This window comes from Ochotona curzoniae, unplaced genomic scaffold, assembly GCF_017591425.1.
Source record: "Ochotona curzoniae isolate NIBS_2020 unplaced genomic scaffold, NIBS_Ocur_1.0 contig_883, whole genome shotgun sequence".
NCBI lineage: Eukaryota > Metazoa > Chordata > Mammalia > Lagomorpha > Ochotonidae > Ochotona > Ochotona curzoniae.
In genome coordinates, this window is record NW_024466599.1 from 12966030 (window position 1) to 12988071 (window position 22042).

A 22042-nucleotide genomic window follows, 5' to 3' on the forward strand; every position below is an offset into this window, starting at 1 on the left:
GCAAGCCCCAGCACCCTTAGCCTCAACGGTTCCCTGCCATTACCTAGAGAGAAACCAGTGAGTCCGACAGCTCATGTTCACCAGGTCTCTGACTGTGGCCCCAGGCCACAAGAGATACACCAGTGGCTAATCTAGGTTTGTCTACACATACTTCACTATACTCACACAATGACAACAGTGCTGACACGTTTCTCAGACATATGCCCACTGGCAAGAGACACTGCATATTATAATGGAAAAATGTTAGGCTTCAGCTACAAAAACAACTCACAGTTCCTTTTCAAAAATGGAAACAGTAAATATTCAAGAGATTTATTAAAGCATCTTATCACAAAGATGGAAAAAATACAAATTAGAAACATGCAACCATTATCTTTCAGTCAACCAAAATGCTGTTTTTCCTATTTGCATAGCTAACTTCAGATCTTCAATCCAACACACTCATCCTGAATATGTAGTTCATTCTTCCTGAAGGTACCAGGGCAGCCAATGACCAAAATGCACATCATTATAGAAAGAAAGTGCAAAGTTTAAAAGGAAAATACGTGGGCAGGACTCCCACCCCACCCGCCCCGCCATTAAAGGCATATGATGGCACTTGCTCCTGTGTGACCTAGATTGTCCTGAAAAAGTATTAACATGTAACACACTTTACAAAAAGACATTGAATAGATGTCCCAAAAAGCTCCTTAGTGTTTGAAAATAAATGCTTAAACAAAACAGAAGACAATGTATTTGATACCAAACAAGTCTGAAGAGCCCTGCACGGCAGCATTCTGTAGAATAAAACAAGACAGAAGGCTGGCATGGGGTTTATTGACAAAGGCACAACGTCCTCAGGCAGGCAGGTAAGGAGGCGGCGGGTCCTTCTCAGGCATCTTCACAGCCATTTCATAGGTTGGCAACACATACTGAAGAGAAAAGAAAAAAAATGATCAGAATTGCTCTTGAACTAACCTTTCTGGGATAAATCAGCTTTCAGACTCCGTGGAGTGAACAAAGCTACAGAGCAGAAAAGTAGGGATGCTACCAGCTCAAGGGCAGAAATGCCCACACGCCCTAGAATTCTACCTGGCAGTGAGATCGCACACTCAGACTGATGTGGAAGGACGGATCCGTGCATGCAGGCAAGAAGTGGAGGGGAGCAGGCAGGCAGGATTCTGCCCCTCGACTGCCAGGACTCCTGGCCAGGCAGGCGGTGCTGCTGCTCTCCCCTTCTGTCAATGTGTCCAATCGAATCCCAGGGCCTGAAGAGCTGGGCTGAAGGGGGCCTTGTATTCAAAGTATATACATTCCCCTAGTAGCCAACCCAGCTACACAAGTCTCTTGAAGACTGGAGTCACAGTGAAGCTGTAGTCAAAAGACAAGGAAGCCTGGACAGCCACTGGGCTCAGTGGTTAGGACTGGGACACATGCAGCCCTATTAGAGCACACTGGGTTTAGAGGCGGCCTATTCGAGCCCAGCTCTCTGCTAATGTGCACCCTAGTGGGCAGCAGAGATGGCTCAAGTATTTGGATCCCTGCCACCCATGTAAAAACCTGAGAGGAGTTCCAGGTTCCTGGCTGTGGCCTGACCCAGCTCCCAATGCTGTGTCTGGGGAAGTAACGCAGTGAACTGGACGGCTGTCTCTCTGCCTCTCAAAACACACACAACGCGCTCCTGTCCTGTCCTCTCGGGTGAGGGCACTCCTGTCCTGCACTACAAGGGCAGCACCTGTGAGCCAAATGACTCCGAGGGGCACAGGACAGCCCCGTGTGGGTCACGTGGGCTGAGGTGTGCGTCCTTAGACTCAAGGAATCACAGGATCCATGCACACACCTCCCCTCAGACAAAGCAGACCCCCTTTTGGGTCACATAAATGTTTATTCAAAAACAACATAAACTTCAGTCAATGAGGCCGCAGAAGGCCCAGAGGCTGAACAAGTCTAGCATGGCTGCTTCCTGTCTTACCCTTTCCACAGACAACTCTGCAGGGGCTGAGGCAAGATGACTCAGTCTGAGCACAGTTGCAGCATAAGGGCAGCAAAGGCTCTCCCTACCCCACATGTCCAGCTTCCCAGGGCACAGAAGACAAGCACAAACACCAGGTCTTCTGGAACAATCAGCAACAGCTTACACAGTGGCTAACCTGTGGAGGTGCTTCAAAGGCAGGGTACACGGCAATCTCTGGCATGTTTCTGCTGTTGATATATTTATAGCAGTTCCAAACACAGTAAATTAGATAAGCCTAAAGAATAAAAGCAAAACATAAATTCAGCAAGCTGCTACAGGACACAGGTGACCCCAGCCTGTCCCAGGCTCTCTCTGGAGAAAGGCCTCCACAGCTCTGCGGGCCTCACACGGGCCTCACACGGGCCAGTCCCTTCCTCTACTTGCTCTTATCCAAATGCCACTGGTTTCCAGAGAAACCAGAGCTAGGGTGTTCAAGCCCATCAACCGCAGTCAACTGTTGTAATACAAAAGAAACGTGGGGTTTGAGCCTCAGGAGCAACCCCTTCGGAAAGCAAAATAGGCTTTTTACACTCAGGAGACTCCTGACATGTCCAGCCACACCCTTAAAGTAAGACAGAGCACACTCCTGGGAGCCAGCCCTACTATTGCACCAGGACACACAGTGCCACCAGAAATCCTCGGCAAGGCAGTTTAGACGGGCCATGGTCTCCGCAGCCCTCGGTGACTTACCTTAAAGACGATGAAGACCACACAGAACATGAGAACAATGAACAGGAGGCAGCTGGAGTCCAAGGCCAGGAGGTCGTCTTTGTAGGGAAAATCAGGCTATACATACATACACACAAATTACAGGTCAGACACAGCTCTGTGATAAACCAGAGAGACTTCAGCAATACAACAAAGGACACCAAAGCTGGGAGTGATACTCCACTAGAAATTGATCACGGCTTTGGCACTCTAAAAGCCCTCTGAAGCTCCTCACCGTTAGTCCATGCTGCTAATAAATTAAGTTTGCCTGAAAATCTGAAGAGTCCACATTAGCCCTGCTTTTTGTAATTCACTCATTTCCATACTTCTGGCCTTTGGAAGAACACTACGAGAGCGCCCTAGATCTGCCGCTGGACCACTGAGTCAAGAAGCAGGAGGTACTGGGATTCACTCAAGTTCCATGGGCCTTTTAAGCCTATCTGGAGAAATGCTTTTTTTCTTCTAACAGTCTCATTGGTCCAAATTCTCCATAGGAAGGAGCAAAAGGCAGTTTGTCACTAGTTAGCAGGGACCATTACGTGACTATAGTCATATTCACTTAGATTCTCACTCAGCTGTGACTATGTGTAATAAGATATTGAGCTAAATCAGGGAGACAAGAATCTAGCATTCTGGTTCAGTGCACGAAGCTGCCTCTTGGGATGCCTGCAGCCCACATCAGGCTGTCATTTTGAGTCTTAGCTGCTCAGCTTCCAACCCAACTTCCCACTACTGCACCTGGGAGGCCCAGGTACTTGGGTCCCTGCCACCCGTGTAGGAGACCAGGGTGGTATCCTGGCTCTGCCCAGGCTGCTGCATCCATCTGGGGAGTGAACGAGCAGATGAGAATTCTCTCTTGCCTTTTTGTCCCTCTCTGTTAGTCTACCTTTCAAAACAAATCTTAAAAAATAAAAGCAAAACCAAAAGTATTTAATACGTTGGCCAGCAGAGGAAGTGCTTGCTAGTCTGGAGTACAAAGTGAACAAAGCAGAAAACACTGGGGTGTGCAAGAGGAATAGTGGAAACAGGCAGGAGAGAAATCCCACCAGAAACAGGAAGCAGGACAGCAGCCCCACCCCATAGCCCAGGGCCTCCCTGGCCCACACTGCACTGAGAGCCTGCGTCCAGAAATAAAGGGTGCATGCAAAAAGGGGTCAGAAGACAGGGCAGCACTGGGGTGACTTTGCACGAATGAGAAAGTGACCCGAGAGTGATGCTTAAGAAGCTGCTGACCATGGCTGACCTGACCACCAATCCCTGCCCCAGCTCCTGTTTACCCATCTTCACCTCTTGCTTCCACGCCCCGTGGGCCTGTTACCAGAGCTACCATTGTTCTCTGACTGGACCAGGTCTCCCTTTGCCCTAAAACATTTGCTTCCACACTTTCTCTTAGGTTCTCCTCTCTTACAGGCACAATGATCGCTTTCCAGCTCTGGTCTGGTACCCATGTGATACCCACCCACACAATAGCCAAACATTGTATTTTGGTCATTGTCAATTTCTGATTCCTTCATTAGAAAACAGGCTCCACTGACACACAGCCCACAATCTGAACTAGTACTTCTGTGATATCCATCTTCACCAACTTTTACTAAAAATAAAAGTCAGGTTATCCAACTGCTATGATAAGAAGACATTCTATTTTCACCTCATTGACTTCAACATGCTAAAAGCAAGAACAATTAATGACACTTTTAAAAGCAAAATGGAGTGAAAAATAGTACCAAAGGTTGAACCACAAATTAAAATGAAAAGAGGAGCCAGCACAGTGGCTCAACAGATTAATCCTCCACCTTGCAATGCCGGTATCCTGTTTAGGAGCCATTTCGTGTCCTGGCTGCTCCACTTCCCATGTGCATGCAGCTCCCTGCATGTGGCCTGGGAAAGCAGTAGAAGAGAGTCCAAAGTCTTGGGACCCTGCACCCACACAGGAGACCCGGAAGCAGCTCCTGGCTCCTGGCTCCTGACTCTGCATCGGCTCAGCTCTGGCTGTTGCGGCCACTTGGGGAGTGAAGCACAGGACGAAGGCTCTTTCCCTCTTTCCCCCTTTCTCTCTATATCTGCCTTTTTCCAATAAAATAAATCTTTCAAAAATGAGAAAAGTAAGTTTAATTAGGATTCATACTTACTAACTGATCCAGATATTCTTTGATCCTTGGCAAGTAAGTGAGAGAACTGATAGCGACGAGACAACTGAGGACGAAGTCAAAAAGCCGGTAACAGAAGAATGGGATCAGCCAGCCTGCTTGATACTGAAGAAGGAAACACAGCCACGTCAGGGCGTCACCAACAGGAAATGGCAATGGGACACTAAAGATCAAACTGGAAAGAGCATACTTACAAAAATTGCTCCATATACCAGAACTGAACTGATTATAAATGTAAGCACAGCGACGGCAAAAAGAACACAGACATTATCTGAAAAACAGAAACAAAAAATCCAATTAAGCTATATATACAACAAAGAACAAAACACCTGGGCTTGCAGTAATGCACCTCCAGGATTTCAGAGTCATTTTTGCTGCTACACAGGCACTGGGTTAGGATGCAAACAAACCAGGTGCGCTGTGAGACACAGGTGCCCAGCAGCATCCAGAGCCTGGCAGACAGATGGATTATCCCACACAGAGGATGCCAGCACAGGCAGAGACCACCAGCCTTGCCTGGAGAACCAAGTGGTGACATTAGGGTGAGTCCTGTGACATGCCCAGGGTTCAGCTGGCAGCTGACACCTGCTCAAAGACACACAGACAGCACCTCTGCTTTAAAGGAAATATAACCTGGAACTCAAAGCCTCACTATCAGACACCTCCCTGTTCGTCCCAAGCTCCTAAACTCTTGAACTCTGTTTCCTTCACTTTGGATTCTCAGGCACACAGGTCAGGTCTATTTTGTTTGTTTTTGAAAGACTAACTTTATCTATCTGGAAGGCAAAGCTAAAGGAGAAAGAATACCATCTTCTACCTAAAATGGTTTACTCCTCCAAATGCCCACTGACAGCTGGTCTGGGACAGGCTGAAGCCAGGAATCAGGAACTCCACGGGGGCTCTCTCAGGCTGCTCCCCTGGGCCGTCTTCAGCTGCCTTCAGAGACACATCAGCAGGGAGCTGGACTGGAAAGGTGGCCAAGGTCTGCCGGCACTCCCACACAGGATACCAGCACTACAACAGTGAAACCTACTGCGCCACACTGCCAGCCCAGGCTTGACTTCAATTCTCTCAACTTCCAATTTGCTATTCCAAACACACTAAATTTTTTCAAAAATATCCAAATAATCCCTAACAACAGTAAGCTGTTTCGCTAAGTTAGTTAGCATCAATCTTTGATCAATTCTGTGAGTCTGGACTGGTATTAGGACTCTGAGGTCACAATGATGATGATGAAGATGAGTAAATGCAGACTATCCACAGTACTGGATCAAGGTGTGTATAACCGCATCACTACGGAACCAAACCTCGACCTTCAGCACCAATCTAATAAGAACATTACTTTTTCTTAGGGGACAGCTAAATGTTAAGGGTTTAAAGAACATCTCTGCTCTTGCATGCGAAATGCCACTTAGAAGAACTTAGATATAAACAAAACATGAATTCAACATATTAAGCTACAAAGCAAAATTCTCAACTTCAAAGAAATGGAAACTATCAGGCCCAAGTAGGTATTTTCTTCAGAAATAAGGGCTTTGGGGTAATTAAAGTCATCAAGAGCACTGTCTTTGCGTCACAGCAGTTAACGCACATACAGCACGCACTAAACTTAGCAGTAAGGCTAGACAAGAGCGCAAAGCATCAAGCTTTTTTTCTACATTTCAATTATTTGGAGAAACAAATGACAAGGGAAAATGCTCCAATTGGCAAGTAACATAAAATGTTAAAATGTTACAGCTAACAGTTAAAATTTTTAAAGTCTCCAAATGAGACTGCCATTAAAATCTCAAAAACAAGTATTCTTCTGTTCCTGTTATTTCGCACAGTTGACAAAAAAAAAACCAAAAACACAGATTATACTAAGAAGTTGTCAAAAAAAAAAAAACATACACAGTAGGAACAACTGTTAGGGTTTTCATACTATTGTTTATGACGGTCACAAAATTCTTCCTGGTTCCTGTAATATGAAGGTAGCCCAAGGACAATGAAATATTTGAATAAAAAAAAAAACCAAATAAACTTCCATACAACATACACACAACTTCATAAATGAGTCACAGAAGACCAGAAATGTAATGCTGTTCAGAACTCTTAAAGGTTCCTGGGTAGCTCTAGCCCCAGTTTCAAATTTTTCTTCATCTACTAAACAACAGACAAATTTAAAATTGTGTGGTCCCAAGCAAACATTACCACCACAGACATTCAAGTGATATGTACTATGTATTTTGTGTTAACAGTCTATCTGCTCCAGGAGCAAATCTTTCATCCCATTTACCTGGTACGGTCAAAAATCCAGTACTCCTTTCATTAGAAATGTTGTATTACAATTCTAATGAATATCTTTGGAAGATCCATCTTTCTGTTTCAGCAGAGTAACTTAAATGTAATTTAACTCACGTTAACCTTATTATGCAACTTATTTAATAACCCTCTGAAATGTAACTCACACTTAATTTAATCAACCCGCTAAAACTAGCAAGAGAGATTTCCTTTTCAGCTAAAAACCTACCAGCCATCCTCTCCGATGAGTAGTAATTACCGATGACTTCATACTGAATGTTGTTGACAGCGGGCATTAAGTTTGGATGAGTCACTTCCACGATCAGCAATATTGCCATCAATAGGTTGACCACCTGTGGAAGACAGCGTTTCATCAATGATGCTTACTACTCCCAGGAAGCAATCCTCACAGTCTAGATGTCTTCCCTCTGTGGGACACCACCTGGAGATGACGCAATACGCAACTGCCACTGTGAGGAAGTTTCACAGTACTTCATGAAGCACATAATATTTTTAGGATAAAATGGCAGAAAAACCAAAACTAAAGAATCACCACAAACTGTCACATGCAGAGGTATGTATTCATCCACCAATTTCAAAATTTGAATTTGAAGAAGGTATAATTCGTCAAATTTATTTATCCAGCCAATAGACTTTGAGGACCATCCCGCAGCCAGAGAGAACCCCTTCTCCCTCTGGGGGACACTCCAAGGCTTTTAGAACATTCTAAGATTTTCACAGGCTGATCAAGCCTCCCTGCCAGGTAGTGCTGCTCTAACTAAATGCCCCTGAAGGCAGCCTCCAAATGCTGTCTTTTCTAGAACAAACGTTGAACACCAGAAACCATTCCTCTGACCAGCATATGTTCCAGCTCCAATTTGATGGACATACTATTAAAACAAGGTGCAGTCAGCCGAGTCAGGACAGACTGAGTACCCACACTATAGCTGATGAGTTTCAACGAATGCTACCTTAGGTTGCACTGGCTTCCTAAGTGTTCTGAATGTCACAAGAGGAGCTCCTGAAAATACCTAACTGCTTTTTACACCTGCTGCTGAGCCACCACTTGTACCACTACAGCTGCATTCAGAGGGTCCAGCAAAAGTCTCTCACGTATTCATAATCAAATTTCATCCTATTACAAGACTTCCTGGATCTGCATTCTAACACCCTACAGATTTTCTCTCAACTTCCCACATCTGGAAAAAACAAAAACCATTCTTCATGTAATCAAGATCTCCATCCAGGTCATAAACAAAAGGAAATAAGACAAAGTCCAGGACAAAGCTGCCAAGGGGCCAGCCCTCCCTGTTATCAGGGACATTTGAACACTGCTCTCTATCAAGTCCAAAAGAGTATCAACATCTTGTTGAAATCCCATCACAAATTCCCATCTGGTGAATTTACCTTGTCTACCGGGGCTGTGACTCTATTTACACAGCAAATTACCTCCACCTATGGTCATTAGTGATTTTCCACAGCATCCCGGGAGGCTCGGGCCTTTTAATGCCCGGAAACAGGCCTGCTGGAGATTTAATCAGGGATCTCACCCAGCACAGTGTGCGTCCGCTCTGAGGGCCACAGCCTCCTCCTTCTGTGAAAAGCTGAACTGCTGACACAGTGAAGGGATGGCACAGCCTTCCCGCAGCAGCAAGCAAGCCCGGTTATCTACTTCCCCCCTGCTTACCCAACAGAGAAGTACATTTTCTTCATTAACAGCTCCAGTCATTTCACAAATTCTAGCTGAGGCAGTACTGCATCTGCAGGAGAGAGTACTTAGGGTTGCTCTAGGTCACCTGGCCTGAACCTTCTGACGTGCTGGAGCCTTTCGTGCTGCTTGGGACTTGGGGGCAGCCCTGTCGCTGGGCACCAACCCTGCAGCTGATACTGACTCCCTGCTGTCCAGCGCCACCTGTACTGATGACCACGTGAAGGAGCTGGTCACACTGTATGTAATGTGTTCCTTGCCTGGTACAAAGAAGTGCTGGGCAGGACCCCGAGAACACCGGAACCAGTTATTCTGTGTCCCAGGGTAGCAGACTTTGGCATGTTGGATTGGAAAGAAGCCTGCCTGGTGGAGTCCTGGGCAGGAGACAGGAGGCTTCAGAATGGCCTTGGTGGAAGACCAGCATGCCTCACATTGCTCTTGCATTTACGATGATTGTGAACAAGTTTCTTCTGAGAAATAACTCAAAGCATTTAACAAACAATTGAAAATGACCTTAAGAATCTGCAGGACTGGGTCAGGCTGAAGCCAGGACCTTCATTCTTGTCTCTCTCGTCGGGGGCTGGGACCCAAGCACATGGCCCATCGTCTGTTGCCTTTCCAGGCACATGAGCAGGAAGCTGGATTGGAAGTGGCACAGCCAGGATTTGAACCAGCACTTCCATTTGGGATGCGAGAGGTTTAACGTGCTATGCCAATACACAGATTCCCTACTGATTCGCTTCTGATTATAGCTGGTGTTTCCATCATGCTGAATGTTTCGAAAACATACATAAAATATGGTCTTATAAAGTCTTTCTGAAAACAACCAACTATGTACAAACTATTCCAGAGTATTTCTGATTCATTTTGTTCATTACTTTCTGAATAAAGTAAAGCTTTGTTCAGGCAAGGTTAAGTTTTGAATGAAGGAACATGGAGGATGTAGAATGCAGCAGGGACAAGGGACACCCCACTCGACGCACCACATGAACCTGCAAGGCGTGTGGATTTAGCAGCGGGCTATGTGATGGCTCTGAAGCCTTTAACAGCCCTAATGTAAGTATACAAACAAGTTACAGATGTGCAGGAACTTGCTGGGTGCGAAGGAGCAGTCCCAGCCACGGACACACCCAGCCTCCTGAGACAAGCCCTTTCTGCCCTTTCATCTCACTGCTACACATCCTAGAAGATTCTTTGGAATCTTTTTGGGAGGAGATAGTTCACTTACTGTTTCTTGAATCTCAAAAAGTATACTAATTAATAATTTAGTTACTATACAGGTTTTATAGGCTGAGACATCGTCCTCCTCCCTCAGGGTGAGCATTTTATGCAGGGAGAAAACAAGCTGCTTGTACTAGAACGCAATCAGACTGCTATTTAATAAGCGCCCACAACAGACATACGGAATCTTCCCCATGGAGGCATCTGAGTTAAGCACTAAGAGATTGAGGTGAAATTCGCAAAACTGTTCATGGTTAAACCTGGCTCATGAACAAATGGGGAATCTTTACTATTTATGGCTTAAAACTTCCTTAATAACACTTTGGGAATGTGACTTAGGAAAGCAATGATTTCAGAACAGAATAACATATTCAAAGGCACTAAGCCACAAAACAATGGATTTGAGAAAAGACTGAAATATCAACAAGCCGCCGTCATTGACAGCAATTAGGAGCTGGTGACAAAGGAGTACCGACAGAGGAAACCTGCTGGCATCGATCTGCCTGCTGAGAATCAACTCCAAGGGTGAAGCACCTGAACAACCAGGGACACACCAAGAGAAAGCACTGCTGCAGATGTGCTGCAGATGTGCAGAGTGTTTTACGCGCAGTACTAACCTTCCTGCCCTGCAGATTCTTAAGGTCATTTTCAGTTGTTTGTTAAATGCTTTGAGTTATTTCTCAGAAGAAACTTGTTCACAATCATCGTAAATGCAAGAGCAATGTGAGGCATGCTGGTCTTCCACCAAGGCCATTCTGAAACTTCCCGTCACCTGCCCAGGACTCCACCAGGCAGGCTTCTTTCCAATCCAACATGCCAAAGTCTGCTACCCTGGGACACAGAATAACTGGTTCCGGTGTTCTCGGGGTCCTGCCCAGCACTTCTTTGTACCAGGCAAGGAACACATTACATACAGTGTGACCAGCTCCTTCACGTGGTCATCAGTACAGGTGGCACTGGACAGCAGGGAGTCAGTATCAGCTGCAGGGTTGGTGCCCAGCGACAGGGCTGCCCTCAAGTCCCAAGCAGCACGAAAGGCTCCAGCATGTCAGAAGGTTCAGGCCAGGTAACCTAGAGCAACCCTAAGTACTCTCTCCTGCAGATGCAGTACTGCCTCAGCTAGAACCAAGGAAGAGCGTACCCTAACAAGGTAGACAAGGAGAGAAGGAGCCTTCTACCCCACTCACCCCCAGATTATTTCATCTCTGTAAAGAAGCTTCTGGCAACAAAAGTCACTGATTGGACCAGACCTCTCTGTTTAGAAGCATTACACTACACTTGGGTCTAGACGGCCTTGTGTATTGGTGTTAAATGTCTCTCCAGCTATGTAGAAACAAAACTGCTTTTGAAAGTCACTAGCAATATCATTATTAACAAAACCACGGAACTTCCTAATCTTTAAATTATATTTGAGAGGCAGACACACACACACACAGAGCAAGCTCCCATGCCCTGGTTCACTTCCCACACACCTGCAACACTCAGGCCAAGGAAGCCCACAGCACGGCCAGCTCTCCCAGGTGCTGTCCTGCGTCATCCACACTGCCACCCAGTGCTGGACACCGGCAGGAACTTCCTGCCTGAACGCAGGCCTCTGACTGCTAGGCTACACCTCGGGTCCTTCAGCCCTTGCCTTGAATTGGACACCACCAACCACCTTCCCCTTCTCGCTTGTATTTTGATCTATGCTTCAACGGTCCCTGCAATGCCACCAGCATGTCAAGGGGAGATGCCAAGTTCAAAACAAGGAACACACAAGCTCTACCACGTGGCAGGTAACAGCAACACAAAGGATCAATGGCACCTGCCCTGTGATTCATTCCCTTCTTAGGTCATCCGAAGCCATTTGCGCACATGGTCAATAAACCTCGGCACACAGCCGGGGATACCAGCAGTCGGCAAGGCTCTACCAGCTTGAGAAATCTCTGCCAAGAGCCAAGAAAGAGGAAGCAACCCTTTCCCGCATCTACAGCTTCCAGGGAAGACATCCAAATCCACTCCCAAATTCCTAAGATGAATACTCTTCACTACAGTTTTTACCCTCCGCACTTGAAGTTTCCTGTTGCAAACTCGCCCTTATCCTGCAATTCTTTTCATTTTTGAGCTGAGCCCTTCACGCCAAAAAATCTGCCTGGAAGACGGAGCCATCTGTGCTTGGATGGCTAAGACAGGGCGGTGGTTACTTTCTTCTTGAGGAATTTAGAAATCTTCTCTCCTGTGAATGGGGGGAAGATCCAAGGAGAAACAAGACAGGAAGTTTGCAGGCACGACTGGACTTGCTTCACCCAGCACGAGGGAGTCTCTCCGAGGGGGAGAAGGGCAGGGCTGAGTCAGGGGCCTGAGGATCCTGCGGGGAAAACAGAGCTAAGGACGAACAAGAGAAAGTAAAGCCAGCCTCTCAGTCAAGGGGGAGGGCGGGGAGAAACCAGGCAGCTGGGTCACTAACTCTTACACGCCCAATTTTACAAACTTGGCATCTCCGATTAAAGATATGATACAATTAGATTTATACAGATTCAAGGTTCGATTTTTTTCAATGTACATCAATGGAACAAGACTGGAAAAACAGAGTGGGCAGAAATAATGTGGAAGTCAGGTGGTCCCCTGGGGCCGAGCCATGTAACAGTATCTGCTCAGCTGCATTGAACGGTTCCCAATGACTTCCAGACGCTGGGCAGGGGAGCAGCCAGCACACAGAAAGGCGCACAGGGCCTGGGATCAGGCTTCCCCTGTCCTGCAGGTCACTGACCACCGGAAAGTGCATTGTGTTTGCTGTCACTCCCTGCCACCCTGCACAAAACCACAGTCAGGAGCAAGCCAGACAGTAGGAAGTTTGTCCGAGAGTTCAAGTCCAAGTAACCTGAAACTGCCTTAAATAGAACCACACTTGCATGAGTCACAAGTTAGCTCTGAACGTGTCCAGATACTGAAGAGGTGGGTGGCACGAAGCCGCTAGTGTCTTCCTAGTGTTAACCCGACTGCGACAGAAATCCAGAGATCCTGGAGCCCAGGAAACGCCAGCCTACGTGGCCCAACACAACAGGGCCTCCCAATAAAACGGGACGCGTCGGGCCACGAGCAGGGCAGGGACAGCACCCACGGAGAGGCTGACGAGCAGCTGATGTGGCTCCGAGCGGGTCTCCGGCTTCTCCGCGAGGGGAGGCAAGCTCGAAAAGGGGACGCAGACACCCAGGTCCGCTCCTCCTCGCCTCGTTCGAAAGGAAAAACAAAACCGAGGGAGGGCGGGCAGAGCTGTCGATCAGATGGCGGAAGTGCGAAGGGAGTCCAGACAAGGTTGACTCCCACAGCTCGGCACTCCGGACCCTCCGCACGCTTCCCCCACCCCAAGTGTTGCCATGGGAACAGCCCGATTCCCGGGCGCGCCTGCTCCCCCAAAGTCCCCGGACTACTTGTACAGCAGCGTTCCCTCACGGCCTGGGGCCGGGACCCCCACTTCCCGCACACGCTCCCGCCCGAGCGCCCTTACCATGTACCAGGTCCCCAGGATGATGGTCCCGGTGCGGACATGACAACAGCCGCAGCACCGGGTGCTGTAGAACCGGTCGCCGCGGCTCCGCTTGAAAGTCATGGACACCATGGGGAGAGACTCGCGGGCTTCGCTGCCGGCCCGGTCCCTGGCGAAGGCTTTCCGCGGAGCGGTGGAACGCGGACGGTTGAGTCACGGGCCTCCGGCGCCAAACAACGAGTCCCGCAGCCCGCTCCCACCCCGGGGCCCCACAGCTCCGCCGCGCCGGCGCACTGACTGCTCGCTCGCGCACGGCCTCCTTTACGCCTTCCTCCTTCGCACACACGGGCCAATGGGGAATCGAGAGCGGGAGGGCCCGCCTCCTGATTGGAGAACCGTGGAGACTGACAACAGCTAAGGGCCAATCAGAAGTACAACGGCCCTCAACGCGGAACGGTTCTCGCCTATTAGGGAAAGGCCGCCTCGGTATTGAGGCTGCTCCGGTAGTTCACCGTTCCCAAAGGGAGGCCGTCTAGAAAAAGGACATTTAGTGAAAGGGGTGAAGTGCAGGACGGGGAGGGAGCGCGAGAAGCTCGGCTGAGTGATGGCTCGGCCACGGTTGACGTCGGAGGCGTCACGGGACCGCGGCTGCTCACGTGACCCTGATTGTTGGGCTGGCAGGGGGTGGGGCAGCAGTCCGCACCGTCCGCCCCTCGGAGCCGGAAATGGGGCTCCCCGAGGGCTGCGGGTGACCGCCCTCCCACGCTGGACGCTTGGTGAGGGGGGGGGGTCGGGGTGCGACGGCAGTGGGAGAACTGCTTCGTCGGCAAGAGGCGTGAGACAACGTTGAAAAGAAGCCAGATAGTGGGTGGAGTGTCCGGAATGAAAAGCCAGTCCTGATAAAAGAAATGAGTAAATAAATAGCCCCCTTGTACCACGCCTGTTTTGCCAGGCTGTGAGGGCTCCACCTTTCTTTGTGCGTGATGGTGCGCCCACCCCCGCAGCCCTCTGAGATTGTCCTCTAATCCCCTAAGGGAAAAGCCGTGTCCCATCAACGTGCCGGTTCGATTCTAGCTCCAGATTCCTCAGGCGTGGTGGATGGGCACTTTAATGCTTAACATCGTACTGGCCCCTTCATTCATCAGTGAGCCGGCGAAATTGATTTTTTTGAGATGTGTTCGTTTTGTATCTGTGAGATTTCTGACTTCCCTGTGCAGAGAAAGATCATCCATCTGAGCCATGGGGGATAATTAACGGAGGCCGAACCCAGTCCACGCTGGATGTGGCGTACTTCACGTAACCCTGAACTCTGTGTGTTTGGGGAGGCGGAAGGAACAACAGAGGGAGGCTAAGACTTCCATCGGATAGATCTGCCAGTGTATTGGGAGGAAACAATGTGGAAAGTTCACAGCTGAACAGATAGTGTCTGATGTCTTTAGAAATATGCAACTGTCAGCAGCTTTTACTGTGCAACAGACCAAACAAAACTTAAAGACTTCAGACATTTTTAGTTTCTCCTACTCTGTCAGTAATCTGGGCATTTTTGCTACTGTGGGTTTTTGCCTTCGTACTTAAATATGGATTGTCTAGAATGTTCTTCCAAGGCCGGTGGTTTGGTTTTGTGACAGCCTGGGCAATGGTAGTGCTTATCCACATGTGTCTTATTGTCTAGCAAGTGTTTCTCAAGTCAAGTATTTCTTAAATGTGTGGTTCGCATTTGCTAACATTCCATTGACCAAAGCATGGTTAAACCCAGATTCAAGGACTCTAAAACTAGACTCACAACTCCGGGGGGTGGGGGTGGGTTGTGGACTCCTTGTAAGGGGGAGATGAAGAAGGGGGTGGCAGGGGCATGTGACAACACAGCGATGTGGCAGCACAGAAAGCAAGCAGAGAAGGACCCAGGAGAAGCAGGAAAGGCGACCAGAGTTGGAAGGGGAGTAAGGGAAACCCTGGATTTTGTTGTAAGACTTTGCATATTGTTCGGTTTTGACAGTGCCAACAAATTGTACCACTCATCATTTGCATCCTTCACTACTGTACAAGCTGACTGAAAGTGCTCTGGTGGTGTTTTTTTTTCTTTTCTTTTTTTAAGTTTTTGTTTGTTTGTTTGTTTGTTTTTTATTGGAAAGGCAGATATACAGAGAGAAAGAGATAGAGAAAGATCTTTCATCTGCTTGTTCACTCCGCAAGGACCACAACGGCTGGAGCTGAGCCAATCCAAAACTCGGAGTCAGGAGCTTCTTCCGGTTCTCCCACATGGGTGCAGGGTGCCAAGGCCTTGGGCCATCCTCTACTGCTTTTCCTAAGCTACAAGCAGGGTGCTGGATGGGAAGTGAAGCAGCCAGGATATGAACCAGCACCCATATGGGATCCCAGCAGATGCAAGATGAGGATTTAGCCACTAGGTTGTGGCACCAGGCACAAAATTGCTGGTTTTAATTAAGAATATTCTTGGTGAACAAAATATTATTTATTCTCTTGACCCTTGAGAGCACAACTTTTTTTAAGCCTGTTTTTATTTGAAAGATCAAGCATCAGAGACAGAGAATTATCTTTGCTCCTCACATGCGTGAGCAGCCAGGACAGGGGCACACAGAAAGCAGGAATTAGAAACTTCTTCCGGGTTTCCTCAGTGGGTGGCAGAAACCCAAGCATTTGAGCCATCATCTTTTGCCTTCCAGCATGTATGTGAACAGGATACTGGAGTCTAAGGAGAGGTAGGACTTAGACCCTGCAGTCTGATGTGGTAAGCAGGTGTACCAAGCAGGAGCTTAACCCACTGCACCACAATGCCTAAGCCAAGAATACATCCTTAGCATTTTGTATAATAACATAGGGATTCCACTTAAATAAACATTGTTGCTTTCTACAATAATAGTTGCCCTCTAGCAGAGGCATTGCTCGACCTGGGAGCTGACCAGCACAGTATTTTACTAGAGTACTTTTTACACTTGAAAGAATGGCTGACAGGCAAGTGTAAATATTGAGATGTATTGAAATTGTTCAGGCAATTTCAATTGCCTGAAAATGCGTGAAGTGAGCTTACCCCTTGAAGGCAATCTGGCAAATTACAGAGTTTTGAAGAGAAAATTAGAGCAAAGCTTTCCAAAGTTTTGGAAAAATGTAGATACACCACCATGAGCTTCACAATAATAATTCAAAGTTTTTATGTGAGGCCGGCACTACAGCACAGCAAGGTAAGCTTATGATGCCGTGTCTCGTATTAGGATGCTGATCCGAGTCCCGGCTGCTTCGCCTCCCTTATTGCTTCCTGCGAATGCTCCTGGGAAAGCAGTGGAAGATGGCCCAAGTGCCGGGGCCCCTGCTGCTCCTGGGGAGAAGTCAGTGACATTCCAGGTTTCTAGCTTCAGCCTGGCCAAGTAGCTGAGACCATCTAGGGTGTAAAGCAGCAATGCAAAATCTCTCAATCTCTCCCTCTGTGCGCCTCTTCCCTCTCTGCCACTCTGTCTTTCAATAAATCTGTTTTTAAAAACAGATGGAAATGTTGAAGTGAAATAAGTATGATTTCCTGATGCTTATGATGTGGTCAGCATCCGACACTCCTAGCCGGGGGGAGCAGTGTTTGCCAGGTCATCAGTGCCTCACGCTCCAGATCCATGCTTGGGTGAAAGCATCGGTCAGAGGCACGGCAGAGCAAGGAATTTTGGTGTCACAGCATGCCAATTTGCTTAATAGGGTTCATGCTAATATTTCATATTGCAGCTGATCTTTAAGGAGTTTCTACTGACTATGTTTTGGTGTAGAATCAAATAAGACTCACAGTTATATAAAAAGGCTTTGAAGATCACTTTGCCAACAGCACATCTATGTGAGATTAAATTTTCTTTATATGTTTCAACCAAAAGATGCATCACAATGTGTGACCTGAGGATTCAGCTACCTTCTGTCCAACCAAACATTAAACGGAGTGGCCAAATATCCAGGTATGCCATTCTTTCTCACAATTTTTTTTTTAAATTTTGGAAGATATAATTTACTTTTATAAAACATGTTGCCTGTTTTAGCATACAATGGATCAATTTGTAGATATTTTAAATCATCTTTATTTTAACTTCTCCCATCCGAATACTAACCAGGCCCGACCCTGCTCAGCTTCCGAGATGAGACGAGCTCGGGCGCATTCAGGGTGATATGGCCATAGACTTAACTGTTCTTTAGTTTAAGTTCTAATAAAGTTTATTATCAATAGTACAGAAAAAACAAAAGTTCTTTAATGTCCTTTATCATGTTTAAGACTAAAGATTTTTTTAGAGATTATTATTTGATTTATTTGAAAGACAAGAATTAGAAGGACAGAGACCTTTGATCTGCTGGTTCACTCTCCAAATAGATGTAACAACCGTAGCTGGGCCGGACTGAAGCCAAGAGCTTCTTCCGGGTCTCCCACGTGGGTCCAGGGGTCCAAGCGTGTGTGCCCCCTTCTGCTGCTTTCCCAGGCTCTGCTTGATTGGAAGTGGAACAGGCACCCATAATGGATGTAGGCATGGCGTGTGGCAGTTTTACCCGCCACCCAAGACAGGCCCAAGAGGTCTTTGGAATGAGGATTCCAACCACATAGTTGCTCCACCCTCATGACCTAATCTGGTCCCAAATGCTGCTCCTCCCTCTGCCGTCATCCCTCAGGGGGAGAGGATTGTGACATGAATCAGGACACACAGCATTCATACCACAGCAGTGAATTTAAACAGTTCTACATTAGATTCCATTTTGAACACAGGCTAATCAGTGTTTGCCTGGACAAGAAACTTGCTGTCTGAATCTGTTTCTTCATAAGTAAAATTTGCTTCTTAATGAAGCTCTAATTTCTTTACTGTGATAAAAGCAGAAAATAACCATACCTCAAAATATTTTTTATCACAATTTAATTATTCATCTCCAGTCCCTCAAGGGATTTCTTGTCTACTGATATTAGTAATTATCTCTTCTAGTCAAATTAACTGTGTGGTTTCTATTTATAATTGCTGCAGGGTATTGGAGGAATTAATTGGTAAGTGTTGGCCAACTATCTTGACGATGAAAAAACACCATATAATTATCACCATGGGAAAAGAAGTTTTTGTGCAGTTGGCTGAAATCACAGCTTGGAATTGTGGAATTTAACCTTAACCTTGAGGACTTCTGGTGTGAATGTGGTGGCATGGATTCAGCAGTTTTCTTTTTCTTGTCTTCTAAATTTAAAAATAATAATAATAAAAAGACTGAAGAAAACAGCTGAAACATTTTCCAGGAACAGTTGTCATCTACAACCTTTAAAATATGAATCTGGGGGCCTGCTGCAGTAGCCTGTTGGTTATAAGTCCTCACCTTGCATGCACCAAAATCTCATATGGGCACTGGTTCATATCCCAGCTGATCTACTTACCTTTCAGCTCCCTGTTTGCGACCTGGGAAAGCAGTAGAGGATGGCCCAAAGCCTTGGGACCCTGCACCCTTGTGGTAGCCCCAGAGGAGGCTCCTGGTTCCTGGCTTCAGATCAGCTCAGCTCTGGCCATGACAGCTGCTTAGGGAGTGAACCAGTGGATGGAGGTACTTTCTTCTGTCTCTCCCTCTTTTTGTAAATCTGCCTTTCCAATAAAAGTGAGTCTTTTTTTTTTAGAAAAAAAAATATGAATCTAGGGTGCAGATAGCAGCTGTATTCTTACAGAGACCGTACAGGAAGAGGCAGTGGACGTGAGGCGCAAGCAGCAGCAGACACACTGGGTGAGGACTCACCAAGTGGTGCAGGTGTGTGTCCCCTTGTCAGTGAGTTGAGTGAGTGGTATTAGAGGCATCTAGGTCCTCTGGGAATCGGATTCACTTCAGAGCAGCCAAGGGATTACAGAGAAGCTGTATGTTTTGCTTTGCCAGGACTGCACAGACCACAAGTGTATGGTCTCGGACCAGAGTCATAAGCACAGCAGGTTAAGCTGCCTCCTGGGATGCCAGCATCCCATAGGAGAAAAGGTTTGAGTCCCAACTGCTTCACTTTCTTTTTTTATTTTTTTTTAAAGATTTATTTTTATTATTTTTTCATTGGAAAGGCGGATATACAGAGAGGAGAGACAGAGAGGAAGATCTTCCATCCAATGATTCACTCCCCAAGTGAGCGCAACGGGCCGATACTATGCCGATCCGAAGCCAGGAGCCTCTTCCGGGTCTCCCACGCGGGTGCAGGGTCCCAAAGCTTTGGGCCGTCCTTGACTGCTTTCCCAGGCCACAGGCAGGGAGCTGGAAGGGAAGCGGGGCTGCCGGGATTAGAACCGGCGCCCATATGGGATCCCGGGTGTGAAAGGCGAGGACCTTTAACCACTTGCGCCACCGCGCCGGGCCCTGCTTCACTTTCAATCCAGTTCCCTGCTAGTACTCCTGGGAAAGCAAGAAGATAGCTGAAGCACTTGGGCCGTTGCCACTTGCGTCCTTTGACCCAGAGGAAGTTCTGTGTCCCAGCTTCCGGCCTGGCCCAGCCCAGACCACTGTGGACATTTAGGAGTAAAGCAGGTGAAGGAAGTGCTGTCTTTCACTATCTCACTCTCGCTTTGCCTTTCAAATGAATCAATCTTTAAAGTAACAGCACACTGGGGTCTCCCAGTCCTGGAAGCTGGAAGGCCAGGACTAAAGAGTTGGCAGGACTGCTGCTTCTGAAGGCAGTGAGGGAGAACGCAGTGCCCTCACCCCCATGCCAGCGGGGCCACCAGTCGCTGGCTGCCCTCATCCTCACTTGGCACTCTGCCTGTGTGCGTGCTTCTGTGTCTAAAGTTCGCCTGTTGGAAGTGTAACAGTCCTCCCGGGTTAAGGTCCTCTCTGCTGAGCTCATCTGACCTTGGGTCATCAGGTCTGCAGAGATCTTCCTTCCAAACAGGGCGGTGTGCTGAGGTCATGGGGCTAGGATACAGCTGAACCTATAACACCGCACATCCGGGTAACACGTGGATGCAGTGGAGCAGTTCTCTCATTGTCACAATAACATAGGATGAATTTTGAATGACAAAGTCAAATGACTGCATTTTAAGGTAACCTGAAATAATTCCACTCCATTGCTTATGACACCACTGAATGTACAGCTGAATCTGCATGCCATGTTCTTTAACTTCCACTTACTTTATTTCATATTTATTTTTATAACTAAAATATCGGTGTGTTTTTGAAAGTCAAATCTACAGAAAGTAACATATGCAGGGACACCCAGTGTATCCCTGTCCCCTCAACATTGTCCCTCCCCTCCTTCCTCAGATAACTTCATTTTTTAAAATTATTTTTTTGGAAAAGACAGAGTGACAGAAAGAGAGATCTTCCATTTGCTGGTTCACTATCCAAAGGATCAGAGTCTCCAGGACTGGCCCAGGCCAAAGCCAGGAACCAGGAACTGCATGCAGGACTCCCGTGTGGGTAGCAGGGGTCATCTGCTGCGGCCTGCCCAAGTACACTGGCAGGGAGCTGGGTCAGACGCAGAGCGGCTGGGATTTGAGGCAGTATTCCAGTGCGAGATGCTGGAATTTTAAGTGGCAGCTTTACCCACTATGTCATAATGCCAACCCTATCATGGGTATTTTGTAAATTAAAAAGAATTTTAGTCTAAGCACATACTGCCATTTCTCAGCTTTTCTCCAGCTTTCCCCCCCCGCCCCCCCCCCAGTTAATAATATATTCTGGAGAACACAGCATCGTTGTGACTAGATACTGCTCTGCTGTCTCTTGGGTTGCGTGGTATTCATTGTGTAGATGGCACTGCATGACAGTTGATTGAAACAGTCTGCTGTGGATGGATTTACTGGTTTGTTTCCGGTTTTCCGATGTTGCCAATGAACCCTACAATGACTCTTATATCCATCATTTTCACTGTTGTTCGTGTCTTCGAGCTCACTTCCTTTTTCCATTATCACCAAGTTTTGAAAAATTTGGCTTCATACCATGAGCTGGCTCTGTTTCCCTTCACTGGACCCTCTTCTTTTGGTCTCTAAGTGTCCCCTGGATCCCATTTCCCAGTGGTTCTCCTGAGGTAGGGCTTTGCCTTGGCAAGGCTTTGGGCTGCTTGGTTTCTAGGATACTCAGGCCCCAGCTGGCCCCAGCCAGTCGCATCAGCTGTACTCCCCTGCATTTACCCATCACTGGGAGCTCAGGACTTGCTTTCCTGATTGCCGCTGCTGACCTCAAGGTGGCCTGTTGAACCTCCAGTGAGTATATGTTGGGAGTTTGGGCTCCTTATCTCCCCTCTGCTTCCCCCACACAGGAGCACATGCCACATCATCTAGTTGTCCCACTGGCCTATATTTTGGAGAAAACCACAGGAAAATTTGCCATTAATTTCTTCATGATGTTGTCAGGTCTTTGGCTTTACTCAAAGTTTCCCTCTTAATTTGAAAAATGCCAACTAAAATTCAATCAAGAATCTACAGGAAATATTCAGATATTCCTATACATTCTGTTAGTTTTAAATTATATCAAGATTACAGATTACTGAAAACTTGAAATTGAAATTGATGGGCCGAGGAGGGAGGTGGGCCCCAGGGTGGGGGGGC

The 22042-nt window shown here is 47.3% G+C and overlaps 1 protein-coding gene across 1 annotated transcript; it reads right to left on the reverse strand.

Annotated features, from left to right (window-relative positions):
- Window positions 1-298: 298 nt before the first annotated feature.
- LAPTM4A (lysosomal protein transmembrane 4 alpha) lies at window positions 299-13842 on the reverse strand. Its single transcript, XM_040992872.1, has 7 exons — window positions 13545-13842; window positions 7358-7481; window positions 5043-5119; window positions 4831-4953; window positions 2684-2779; window positions 2130-2228; window positions 299-911 (listed from the first exon to the last, which is right to left on the reverse strand). Exons 1-7 carry the CDS (start codon window positions 13653-13655, stop codon window positions 837-839), a joined length of 705 nt encoding a protein of 234 aa, XP_040848806.1. The 5' UTR covers window positions 13656-13842; the 3' UTR covers window positions 299-836.
- Between the last annotated feature and the right edge of the window lie 8200 nt (window positions 13843-22042).

Bases quoted from the DNA above. Each gene is read 5' to 3' on its own strand.
- LAPTM4A (XM_040992872.1), bottom strand. From the start codon at position 13,655: ATGGTGTCCATGACTTTCAAGCGGAGCCGCGGCGACCGGTTCTACAGC. The intron at 7,482-13,544 runs GTAAGGGCGCTC...TGTCTTCCACAG, and splicing joins TCCTGGGGACCTGGTACATG to GTGGTCAACCTATTGATGGC. The intron at 4,954-5,042 runs GTAAGTATGCTC...TTCCTTCTTCAG, and splicing joins TGGTATATGGAGCAATTTTT to TATCAAGCAGGCTGGCTGAT.